Genomic DNA, 12780 nt, shown 5'->3' with positions numbered 1-12780 from the left:
ATTTGTAAGTCACTCTGGATAAGAGCGTCTGCTAAATGACGTAAATGTAAATGTAAATGGATTACGATTGGTCAGACCAGCATTGAATAGACCTTAGCACGGGTACTTCCTGTTTGAGTTTCTGCCTATAGAAGGGGTGTCACGGTTGTCGTCGGTGAAGGAGGACCAAAACGCAGCAGGTATGTGTATGCTCATCTTAAATGATTATTTATTTTCAAAAAACTGAATACAAAAATAACAAAAACACGAGAACTAACAAACGAACAACAAACAGTCTGGCAAAGCCTAAGGCTCAACACAGAACAATCACCCACAAATACCAAACACAAACACACCCTACTATATGGGACTCTCAATCAAAGGCAGATAGACAACACCTGCCTTCAACTGAGAGTCCCAACCCCAATTAACCAAACATAGACATACACTCACTAGACTCCACATAGAAATACCTAAACATAAACCAACACCCGAAATGACTAAATCAATCAACCTTTTAACAAAACACACCACCCTGAACCACATAAAAAAAATACCCTCTGCCACGTCCTGACCAAACTACAAAACAATTAACCTTATACTGGCCAGGACGTGACAGTACCCCCCCCCCCCTTAAAGGTGCTACCCCGGAAGCACCTTAACAAAAATAACCCCAAGCAACACCAAAAGCAAAATTCCCCTTTTCTAAAGGGAGGGAAGGGAGGGTGGCTGCCGTCAATGACGGCACTGTGCTACACCCCCCCTCCCCAACCCACCTATTTCTGGAGGTGGCTCCGGCTCAGGCCGTTCCAGGCTGTCTGGGCAGTCTGGCAGCTCGGGACAGTCTGGGCAGTCTGGCAGCTCGGGACAGTCTGGGCAGTCTGGCAGCTCGGGACAGTCTGGGCAGTCTGGCAGCTCGGGACAGTCTGGGCAGTCTGGCAACTCGGGACAGTCTGGCAACTCGGGACAGTCTGGGCAGTCTGGCAACTCGGGACAGTCTGGCCACTCCGGCAGTTCAGGGCAGTCTGGCCACTCCGGCAGTTCGGGGCAGTCTGGCCACTCCGGCAGTTCAGGGCAGTCTGGCCACTCCGGCAGATCAGGGCAGTCTGGCCACTCCGGCAGATCAGGGCAGTCTGGCCACTCCGGCAGATCAGGGCAGTCTGGCCACTCCGGCAGATCAGGGCAGTCTGGCCACTCCGGCAGATCAGGGCAGTCTGGCCACTCCGGCAGTTCAGGGCAGTCTGGCCACTCCGGCAGTTCAGGGCAGTCTGGCCCCTCTGGCAGTTCAGGGCAGTCTGGCCACTCCGGCAGTTCAGGGCAGTCTGGCCCCTCTGGCAGTTCAGCGCAGTCTGGCCACTCCGGCAGTTCAGCGCAGTCTGGCCACTCCGGCGACTGTTGACTGGCGGGCAGCTCCGACGACTGTTGACTGGCGGGCAGCTCCGACGACTGTTGACTGGCGGGCAGCTCCGACGACTGTTGACTGGCGGGCAGCTCCGACGACTGTTGACTGGCGGGCAGCTCCGACGACTGTTGACTCGCGGGCAGCTCCGACGACTGTTGACTCGCGGGCAGCTCCGACGACTGTTGACTGGCGGTGCGGGGTTTACGCACTTGAAGGCTAGTGCGGGGAGCGGGAACAGGACGAGTCGGACTGGGTTGACGCACTTCCGGGTCCGCACGAGAGACAGGAGCTGGAAACCCAGGGCTATGGAGGCGCACAGCCGGTCTAGATCTTACCTCCTGCACAACCCGCCTTGGCTGGATGGAACTAGTAGCCCTGTACAAGCGGGGTGCTCGTACAGGGCAGACTGGGCTGTGCAGGGGCCTGATGGTAGCCGTGCGTAGAGCGGGAGTTGGGTAGCCTGGTCCTCGGAGGCGTACCGGCGACCAGATGCGCTGCGCAGGCATCCTCCTACCAGGCTGGATGCCCGCTCTAGCATGGCACCTGCGAGGGGCTGGAATAACTCGCACCGGACTGTGCGTGCGTATGGGTGAGATAGTGCGCTTCTCAGCGAAACATAGCGCTCTCCACCCAATACGCTCCTCCATATAACCACGGGTAGCTGGCTTCCGGCTCTTCCTTCGCCTAGCCAAACTATCCGTGTGCCCCCCCAAAAAATGTATTGGGGGTGCCTCTCGTGCTTCTCCCTCAGCGCGTCCATGGCCTCGTACCTCCGCCTCTCCGCCTTGGCTGCCTCAATTTCCCACTGCGGGCGGCGATACTCCCCAGCCTGGTGCCCAGGTCCGGCCCCGTCCAGAACTTCCTCCCAAGTCCACTTCTCCCGCCAGTCCAACTCGAAATCCGTCTGCTCCCTCCTCTGCTGCTTGGTCCAATTTTGGTGGGTGATTCTGTCACGGTTGTCGTCGGTGAAGGAGGACCAAAACGCAGCAGGTATGTGTATGCTCATCTTAAATGATTATTTATTTTAAAAAAACTGAATACAAAAATAACAAAAACACGAGAACTAACAAACGAACAACAAACAGTCTGGCAAAGCCTAAGGCTCAACACAGAACAATCACCCACAAATACCAAACACAAACACACCCTACTATATGGGACTCTCAATCAAAGGCAGATAGACAACACCTGCCTTCAACTGAGAGTCCCAACTCCAATTAACCAAACATAGACATACACTCACTAGACTCCACATAGAAATACCTAAACATAAACCAACACACGAAATTACTAAATCAATCAACCTTTTAACAAAACACACCACCCTGAACCACATAAAACAAATACCCTCTGCCACGTCCTGACCAAACTACAAAACAATTAACCTTATACTGGCCAGGACGTGACAAGGGGAGGAGCAAAATGGAGTCATAATCAGATTTGCTGAAGGGAGGGTGGGGGAGGGCCTTGTAGGCATTTCGAAAAAGTTGAGTAGCAGTGGTCCAACGTTTTCTCAGGGGGAGTACTACAGTCACTGTTTTCATAGAACTTCGGTAGCGTTTTCCTCAGATTTGATTTGTTAAAATCCCCAGCTACAATAAATGCGGCCTCGGGATATGTGGTTTCCAGTTTGCATAAAGTCCAGTGTAATTCTTTGAGGGCTATCGTGGTATCGGCTTGAGGGGGAATATACACAGCTGTTACTATAACCGAAGAGAATTCTCTTGGGAAGTAATACGGTGAGCATTTGAGTAGTTAATCATTAAACATACACCCCAGCCTTTCTTGTTCCTGGAGAGTTCTTTATTCCTGTCGGCGTGATGTACTGAGAACTCAGCTGGCTGTATGGACGAGGACTGTATATCCCAAGAGAGCCATGTTTACGTGAAACAGAGTATGTTACAATCCCTGATGTCTCTCTGAAAGGAGATTCTCGGCCTGAGCTTGTCTACTTTATTATCCAGAGACTGAACATTAGCGAGTAATATAATCCGAAGCGGTGGATGTTGTCTCCTGAGTCGGACTAGAAGTCCACTCTGAATACCTCTTCTCCGCCGGCGGTGTTTTGGAGCAGCCTCTGGAATAAGTTAAATTGCCCTTGGGATACGAACAAAGGATCCAATTCGGGAGAGTTGTATTCCTGGTTGTAATGCTGGTGAGTTACCGCCACTCTGATATCCAAAAGTTATTTTCGGCTGTATGTAATAACACAAAAAAATCTGGGCTAATAATGTAAGAAATAATACACACAAAAACAAAATACTGCAACGATTCATAGGAGCTAGAAGCAGAGCTGCAAACTACAAATCTACCATTCCAGTGTTTTACTTGCTATACTTTATTTACTTTGCCACCATGGCCTTTTTTTGCCTTTACCTCCCTCATCTCACATCATTTGCTCACATTGTATATATATTGTATATCTTATTTTTTTCTACTGCATCATTGATTGTATGTTGTTTTACTCCATGTGTAACTCTGTGTTTTTGTATGTTGTCGAACTGCTTTGCTTTATCTTGGCCAGGTCGCAATTGTAAATGAGAACTTGTTCTCAACTTGCCTACCTGGTTAAATAAAGGTGAAATAAAATAAATAAAAAATATCTGTCGAAGCCATCTTTTAACTTGAAAACTTGAAAACGTGCAGGATACCTATTTCCAGTTTCCCTGACTTACGAATTTTTTTATACTGTGTTATGCTTGTTAGTGTAGCACTCCTCACAGGCCGTTTGGTGTATGTTTTTTGTTTGTTGGTGAGATGAAACTGCCAAAACTCTGAAAGGTATTATTGTATGTCAGAATTGCAACACAAGATTTGTTCAAGCCTAAAATGTTAGTCTGTAATCGTAACATGGTGTTTGTATGTTCACAGATAAAATGTCACGTTTACGTTTCATGTTTTATGCAGGGATTTTCTTACAATCCTAACGATATGTACATTCAACCTTTTGGCAGCTATCTGGCTCCATATACCACGCAACATATCATCACGTGACTCCAAGTTTACTTCGATATGATGGTTATTAGGCTAGATCAATATTTGCACATAAAGACGTTTCCACCGTAATTTCTCGCATAATTAATTTAACTTCCATAAAAAGATCTCACTATGTCAAACAAGCAAATTGTCTGTCAGCATTTATACAATTCTACCGGCATTTAATGTTTCCATCAGCCAGATAAATAATTCATCTGCATGAAATGACTGGATGGAAACGTGGTTAGTGACAGAACTTTTTAACACGTCTTGGTTGATTGTGTTTGGAAATTATAATGCTGAAAAATAAACAATTGTAAAAATCAGAGTTTGAAGGTTTTTGTTAAATATATTTTATTCCCAGTAATCCCACGGGAGGCCTATGTAAACCAAACAACCCTCTTTTTTAGCCACTGACAATGTTACGGTAGTATCAGTAAGCTATTCTGGTTAATGACCTTATTGGTTAAATATAAATAAATCTACTAAAATTCATGCCAATTGGTGGGCCAATATTCTTATAGTGAAATGTCAAAAGGGTTCATTCAGTAGGCCTATCTGTATATCTACACAAGGTTTTTAATTGGTGCTGGTATTGGCTGGTAGTAATTAACATGGTCTGAATATTTGATTTTCTGGAATGTTTGTTTACAGCGCCTTGTCTGCATTCATTCAGTACCAGAAATCGTTGTTTTGAGCACCATGATATTAACTGTTCAAGAACGCCTCACAAAGAAATCCACATAAATATGTGTTGCTTATCATAACCAAATTACAGTCACATAGATGATAGACCAATAGTGCTGCTAGAACTTTTTCGCCACTTCCATAAGATGGAAGACTTTTAGATAATGTGCATCAAGTCTATTGCTGATATGCTGATATACGTATGTCTATTTCATAATGTATTTCAAAATGAACTTTTGACTATAAAGGTCGAACTTCAAATCGTAATTACATTGTAAGTGCACCTGTTATAGCCTACCTGGTGTGTTATATGTAATTACACACACATTGACACGCATGTATAGCTATATCAAAATCAGTTCCATAGGATGCGTTCAGATTGTGCTTTTATTTCAAGACACTCATAACCCACAGACTCCAAACCATGACTTGGCGGTAACAAATAAAACAACTCAAAGGAACTGTTCAGGTTGATTAAGTGCAGTTTCCCAAAGTTAGTTTGGCCTCTCTCCAGCTGAGACTGTATTTTATCCTGGGTTTAAAAGCCGATTTACCATGGAGATTTATTTACCCGTGTCCTCTGCGCGTGCCAAGTCATCCGACGCCTGCGCAATTCCGCTTTTTGGTCCAATCACTTGCTCACTCTCAGGAGTGTCACACCTCTTTTTGGACATTCATTAAAAAAATGTATCCTGAGCACGAGCTTTGATGCCCGGATGTATTGGTGTAAATACATTTGGAATTGAGAGCAACAGTTTTAGGTTGAGATGTATTAAATGAATGCCACCCCAAATCTTTTTCACAAAGGCTGTTATACATCTGATTAATGAGAGTTATTTAATGAGGTGGTTTCAATTTTTACTAAAGCTAGTAAGTAAAAAAAAGTGCAAGTTCGAAATAAACAAATGTTAGCATTGTTTTCATGTTGGCAACACGTAGGTGTCTTCATTTGCCAATAACCCTTCCAATACTCCTGCCTCACAACTGCTGTTCCGCTAGTGTTCTCCGAGGATGACAGTCCAGTGGTATCGCCGCCTTTCCATCGTGCACCCCCTCCCCTTCTAGTCACACATTCTCAATGTAACTCCATCTGTAGATCACTGGTCATATCATCGTCAACAAAAGGAATAAAGGACCATACAGCAAAGAAAAAGGGAAGAAGGAAATAAGGCAAGCAATGCTATCTTCTGACAATACCTCATTCTGTTTGAGAGCGCAGCAGGATGAATTTAATCTTCTCAAGATTATTGGCATACTTTTACTTCGGATTCCAAGTCATTCTACAGTTCTACATCGACCCTTGTCACCTCCATCCCCAGCCGTGTCACATTCTGGCGCAGATAGGAAACACCGTGCGCCTTGGTGCCCTTCTGCCCACCCGCCAGACGGCCAGGGTGCAGGCTGCCCTGAACCGCGCCCTCGCCGGTCTCGCTCAAACTGGGGACAACTTTCTACCTTTCAACCTGAGCCTGGAAGTGGTTCCCCAAGAGCCAGCAAAAGGAGACCCCGAGTCCCTTTTCAGGTGTGTTTGTCAGGCTATCGTTGTTCAGGGGGTCTCCGCTGTGCTCGCCTTCCCCCAGACCCAGGAAGAGATCGTACAAGTGGAATTTATGGCTTCATTTTTGGAAATACCTTTTATAAGCATCATTGAACACGGAGAGCCTCTGAAAACACAGGTAACGCATTTACATGCAGTTATGTCACAGATTAAGTTGTCTATACAGTGTTTGTTGTCAGGTAGCTTTGGCAATTCATATGTCTATCTGTGCGTTATGGTGTGCCACTGTGCGCAAAAAGTGTCGCGCTGCTTTCACCCCCCAATCGAAAACAAGGGGAAGTATGTGCAGTTAACAGGGTTTTCTGGAGATCTAGCTTTATATAATACATGTGTGGATATATATATATTGTGAAAAGAGCACGTGAATACAGTTGCAGTAGTCTTATGCCGAGTAGCCACTCTTTTGTCTCCCCAACTTGCCTTTTTCGATTTCTACCCCCAGTGTCAGGGTTTTGGTGCTTATAATATGACATTTTCCCTCTGAATCTGACATTTCGTTTTCAAGGGAGATTTTATTCAGAGGTAGGTGCAATTGTTGAACTGGTCACGTACAAGGTCTGTCGCGGTAGAGCACTGTGCCGGAGCGCACTGGTTCTAATCCAGACATTATTTCCATCATAGGCTATACTTTCCATTCCGTCCTGAAGCAATTCGTTTCTCATTTATAAGTGAGCAGAATACATTGCCAATGTATATGTTTGCATTTGGGCCATAATGTGATTATGTGCTCATTGTGCTGTGTGAAATGCTGTTGTCCACCGCAGACTCACTAGTAATGGTTATTGATTCGCCCTATATGAATCTTCTTGGTGACATGAAACGAGCTACAGCTAATCAGTATATTATTGCAACACAAGAGGCGTCATCCGAAGGCAGAGTATTTGTTTGTTTTCATCTAAAACCTAGATTAGCCTTCTACACTTTTACATATGACAATTTATTTTTATTTTACCTTTATTTAACTCGGCAAGTCAGTTAAGAACAAATTCTTATTTTCACAATGACTTGACAATGACTTTTTTTTACCTACCCACACACACTTTCATCTGCATATTATATAATGTCAGTGAGTTCGGAGCAATGTGAAGCAACGTGACTGTCATGGTAAAAAGGCTCCGCAATGATTTCCCTCTAAATGTTGCATATCGGTAACTTCTAGAGAGACCATGACATTGTTCATTCGACTTGTTGATAAGGGACAAGGCCGTGGACTTGAGAGAATTTCACCATCTTTCATTCAAAATGTCTCTGAAAATATGTATGATTTCACAGTGTAAGTGGAGTTGGTGTAAATTGGTGTTGCTATTTACCTTGGCATGCGAGGGAGACGATGTGCACATACATCTTGACAATGATAAGATTCCTTTTGATCACTGCAAGTTCAGGAATTCTTGGGGATAGCTTTCCCTCAAATCTGAGAGAGAAAGCTAGGAGGGGGTTAGAGTTTGAGACACAACACTGGGAAGTGCAGTTACAGTATGCCTATACTGATTGAAAACTTGCACTCTTGTCTCTTTTTGTATTCATTTTGCCATCAAAACCAAGATCACATCACAACAATGGCTAATGTTGCATCCTGCCCTGTCTTTCAGAGAGTTTGATCAGCACCACATGAGATGACAGGGGGTTTGGCTGGGCTCTGGCAGTCTCTGTCTGACCCTGCAGGCCTGTCATGCTGCATCTAATGCACCTGTCCCAGGTTTAAGATACTCCTGAATAATGGTGACAGTTCCACAGCACCAGCTGAGCCACCCCAGTCAGTCAGCCAGTCAGCCAGTCAGTCAGGCAGCCTGCCATAGCATAATTTCTCAGAGAGCTCACTCTGGCAGTTCCAGCAGGAGTCTCTAGCTGTGGCTCTCTTATGGTTGTTCTCTTGTCTCTTTCTGTCTGTCGGTCTGTCACCCTCTCATTGTCTCTCTGTCTCTTGGTTTCTCTCTCGTCAATGGGTGCTTCCCTTTTTTCCTTATTGGCACTAATATGAAAGAACTGGACAGCTGTGTATGCAAATGGGCAGTAAGTGTCCTCCATGTTGCTTCCACCTAGCCTGTGTTTTCATATCAGTGCAGATAAAGGAGAGGAGGGAAAGCAACTTTAAGCTGGAGTCTTCTATTGAAACCCGCCTCTGTTTGACCTGCCTCTGTTTAGGTAAAAAGCTGAGGGATGGGCCTGGAGAAATGTAACCACTCTAAAATTCATAGACAGCTATGGATGCAAGGACTGACCATCAATGATATCAAAATTATAGTTTTAACCCTGTTTTGAGGCTAGATAGTATTTGTTTACATTTACATTATTTGCAAACATAAGAGTAAAACAAGCTTTTATTTTGGGTTCTGATGGGGTACGACAGTTGAACTAAGCTCATGAGGTATTTATATTAAGTTATATTCTTCATCATTTAGTCGGTATTTGATACATTTTAAGTCCAAAAATGGATGTAGCAACTAAGGATTCTAGATAAAAGCACACCTTTAGCTGTATGTCTATGCCTCCACCCCCCACTAGTCATAGACTGTTCTCTCTGCTACCGCATGGCAAGCGGTCCAAAAGGCTTCAGATGACACTCCTAGGACATCATGTTACACAATACATGCATTTTTTGTTCGATAAAGTTTACATCGGCGCATGACGTTCAGAAAATATTTTCCCTCAAATGCTTCCGGTGAATCAGCGCTACAATTTACAAAATTTCTATTTGAAAAACATTGTTAAAATTTAATATTGTCATTCAAAGAATTATAGATTAACATCTCGTGAATGCAACCGCATTGCCAGATTTAAAAATAACTTTACTGGGAAATCACACTTTGCAATAAACGAGGTGGTATGCTCAGAAAAATACGCTAGGCGATACAGGTTAGCGCCATCTTGGAACCATCTAAAATCAAATATACTATTGTAAATATTCCCTTACCTTTGATTATCTTCATCAGAAGGCACTTCCAGGAATCCCAGGTCCACAACAAATGTACTTTTGTTCAAAAAAGTTAATAATTTATGTCCCAATAGCTCCTTCTTGTTAGCGCGTTCCGAAGGCTACTCATAATGTACGAGGCGCGCCGAACTTGTCGTCACGAATGTGCAAAAAATATATATTTACGTTCGTTCAAACATGTCAAACGTTGTATAACATAAATCTTTAGGGCCTTTTTCAATCAGAGCTTCAATAATATTCAAGGCGGACGATTGCATTGTCTTACTAAACGTTTCGGAACAAAAGGGTACCCATGGGCGCCCGCATCATAGTAGTAATGGCCCTCCCTCTATGACCAACGTGTCCAAGCCTCTCTTTCGGTCAGTTTCTACCATAGAAGACTCAAACCACTTTGTAAAGACTGTTGACATCTAGTGGAAGCCTTAGGAAGTGCTAAATGAATCCTAACTCACGGTGTGTTACATAGGCAAAGTGTTGAAGGTGATTCCACAAATCAGATTTCCACTTCCTGCATGTTATACTCGCAGACACCATTCAAACAGTTTTAGAAACTTTAGAGTGTTTTCTATCCAAATCTACTAATTATATGCATATTCTAGTTACTGGGCAGGAGTAGTAACCAGATTAAATTGGGTACGTTTTTTATCCGGCCGTGCAAATACTGCCCCCTAGCCCCAACAGGTTTAAGGGCTTGTAAGTAAGAATTTCACTGTAAGGTCTAAACCTGTTGTATTCGGGGCATGTGACAAATACAATTTGATTTGATTTGATTTGTCAGTTGGTGTTTGTCAGTTGATGTGGTGGCAGGCCACGGGATTGTGTGCTCTTGTCTTTCAGCTGTTGATGCTCCTGTCTCCAGTCCAGTGTGTCTTCATGTGCTGTACAGGCCTTACCAGTTTCAGGCGGATTATATCACAAGGAAGGTACTCTAAGATATTCAAAGGAAAAAAATCACACACTAAATCTTAGGGTAGGGAGGGAAAAGAGCACACATTTGTCTTGTTTAATGTCTGCCCATTAAAATCACTTTGGAGGGTTCCTTAACTGACTGTTAAATTATCACTTGACTGAATGGAGAAAGAGATGGGAGGCGGAACACACACACAGTCCGCCCACCTGGAGTGTTTAATACCAATTCACTTGATTCTGCCTCATAATACTATGATCAGCAGGACATGACACTTGTCAGAATCATTCATGACAACAATTTTACAATGTCATGACACACAGCAGTGGGCATTAATGGCCACACCTTCATGGTTAGCCAACAGTAAATCCCTCTGTGTCATGACAGTGTTCAGAAATGTGCCATGAACTTACATGAGTAGTATTGCAGGAGTCATGTCTAGAGCCCGACCAATGTGTTTTTTGGGGTCCAATTCCGATTTTCGGGGGGGGACAAAACTTACCGATACCGATATCTGCTAATGTACTGTTTTACCCCCCTCCCCCAAAAAGGAACTCAGTCCGGCTTTCAACTTACTCCTGAAAGTTATAATAGTAGAATGCACAAGGTGACATTTTTAAATTGGGTAGTGCATCATCAATTCCTTTTGTCATGTTAGTCATTGCAGACCATAGAGAGATATTTATAACTTCTCAGAAATGTACAGATCAACTAGCCCATGTCAGCTAACGTTTTTTAGCCAGGTTGTTTTGCCCATACATTTTGTTGTAATGTACGTTGGAAAGTGCTAGGGCAAAAAAACAAAATGTGTTGTCGCCCCGGACAAAGACACTTAGACACAAATAGAATCACATGTGCTTGTCCAGGGCTACAACAACAAATATGCGCTTTTGGGGGTACTGGAGGAGTTGGGAAACACTGATAGGTCAATGACATGGCCTTTGATGTCTTACTCTGCATCTAAAGCGACTTTGAAAAATAGGATGATCCCTGTGCCAGGATATAATTTATTCAATGTCCTAGTTTTATGTAGGTCATATGCTATGTTCAGTATTTTATACATTGCGTTTCACACAATATAAAGGTGACACAAAGAGCCTTTCAATCCTGTAAAAAGTGTGATGGTGGTACGTGGGAATGGCATTACATGCATGGGGAAGAGCAGAGATGGGGATCTTAGACACAATAAAGTTCCTCTCCCTTGCCTTCTTCAGTCTGCCAATCAGTCTAAAAGCTCTCATTGGTCTGCACTGTGGCGCATGTTGTGTAACAAAAAATTGATGACAGTGAGTAATAGAGAGGGCTTGTAGAACACAATGCCTTATTAGAAAGGGGGGATTGGCTGGCTTCCAGCTCCTTTGAGATGCATATTAGTGCCTAGAGCCGAGTCTACTTTAGATCAGACACTGAGATAGAACTATGGGCTCTGTGAGTGGATCAAGCTGAAAGATGGTCCCTGCTGTTCTGGTGAAATGTTTGCTTTAACAAGCATGGTGAGGTCTTTCAAACTGAGGTTGTCATACTTTGCTTTCCCGGGCGAGTTTGCAGACTGCGCTTGTAATGCAAGCGTGCTTATAAATGAACCGATCGTCACTTGAGAAGTGAGGCCCAGCCTATTTCGAAGCTTTGAAAGTGAATCGCTATCAAAACCCTGTAAACTGTTTGAAGATTTGCTGTTGTTTGTGTCTTATTAGTTGTGAAATTTATTATGGCAAGCAGACAGGATTGTGGCTGCTCTTGACTATAGTGCTAAACCCCTAATTATTTGCTCAATGGAAATGCTCATAGTGAATGTGATAGGCAATTAACGTTGCCAGTTTTATGTGTTGGTTATAAATGATTTGTTAATATTGCACAATGATTAAGCTAATATACCCACACAGTAGGTACCAAGTCATTTTATTATTTTAATTGAACTTTTATTTAACTAGGCAAGTCAGTTAAGAACAAATTCTTATTTACAATGATGACCTACCCCGGCCAAACCCTAACCCGGACGACGCTGGGCCAATTGTGCGCCGCCCTATGGGACTCCCAATCACAGCCGGTTGTGATACAGCCTGGAATCAAACCAGGGTCTGTAGTGACTCCTCTAGCACTGAGATGCAGTGCCTTAGGCCGCTGCGCCACTCGGGAGGCCCTTTTTTCAAGATTAAAATACCAAGCAGTGATGTACCTCTAATGCAAACAGGATTAACAGTAATCAAGCCATGTTCTCATTTGAGAACTCTTGAGACATTAACTGTCATGGTGCCTTTTTCTGCTGCGGTTGGGCCAAGTGGATTGATTCTCAGAAATATTCAGCAATTTGCCCCCTTCGCTTCATAATTCTAGAA

The 12780-nt window shown here is 43.8% G+C and overlaps 1 protein-coding gene across 1 annotated transcript in view; it reads left to right on the top strand.

Annotated features, from left to right (window-relative positions):
• The first annotated feature begins 6642 nt into the window (after positions 1 to 6642).
• LOC115151654 (glutamate receptor ionotropic, NMDA 3A-like) overlaps positions 6643 to 12780 on the top strand; it is a 100618-nt gene continuing 94480 nt past the window's right edge. The window contains exon 1 of the mRNA XM_029695775.1: positions 6643 to 6720. Coding sequence (XP_029551635.1) covers positions 6655 to 6720 — 66 coding nt within the window. The 5' untranslated portion in view covers positions 6643 to 6654. The remainder of the gene's footprint in view (positions 6721 to 12780) is intronic.

The sequence above is a fragment of the Salmo trutta genome, chromosome 17 (assembly GCF_901001165.1).
Source record: "Salmo trutta chromosome 17, fSalTru1.1, whole genome shotgun sequence".
Taxonomy (NCBI): Eukaryota; Metazoa; Chordata; class Actinopteri; order Salmoniformes; family Salmonidae; genus Salmo; species Salmo trutta.
This window is presented reverse-complemented; position numbering and strand designations above follow the sequence as displayed.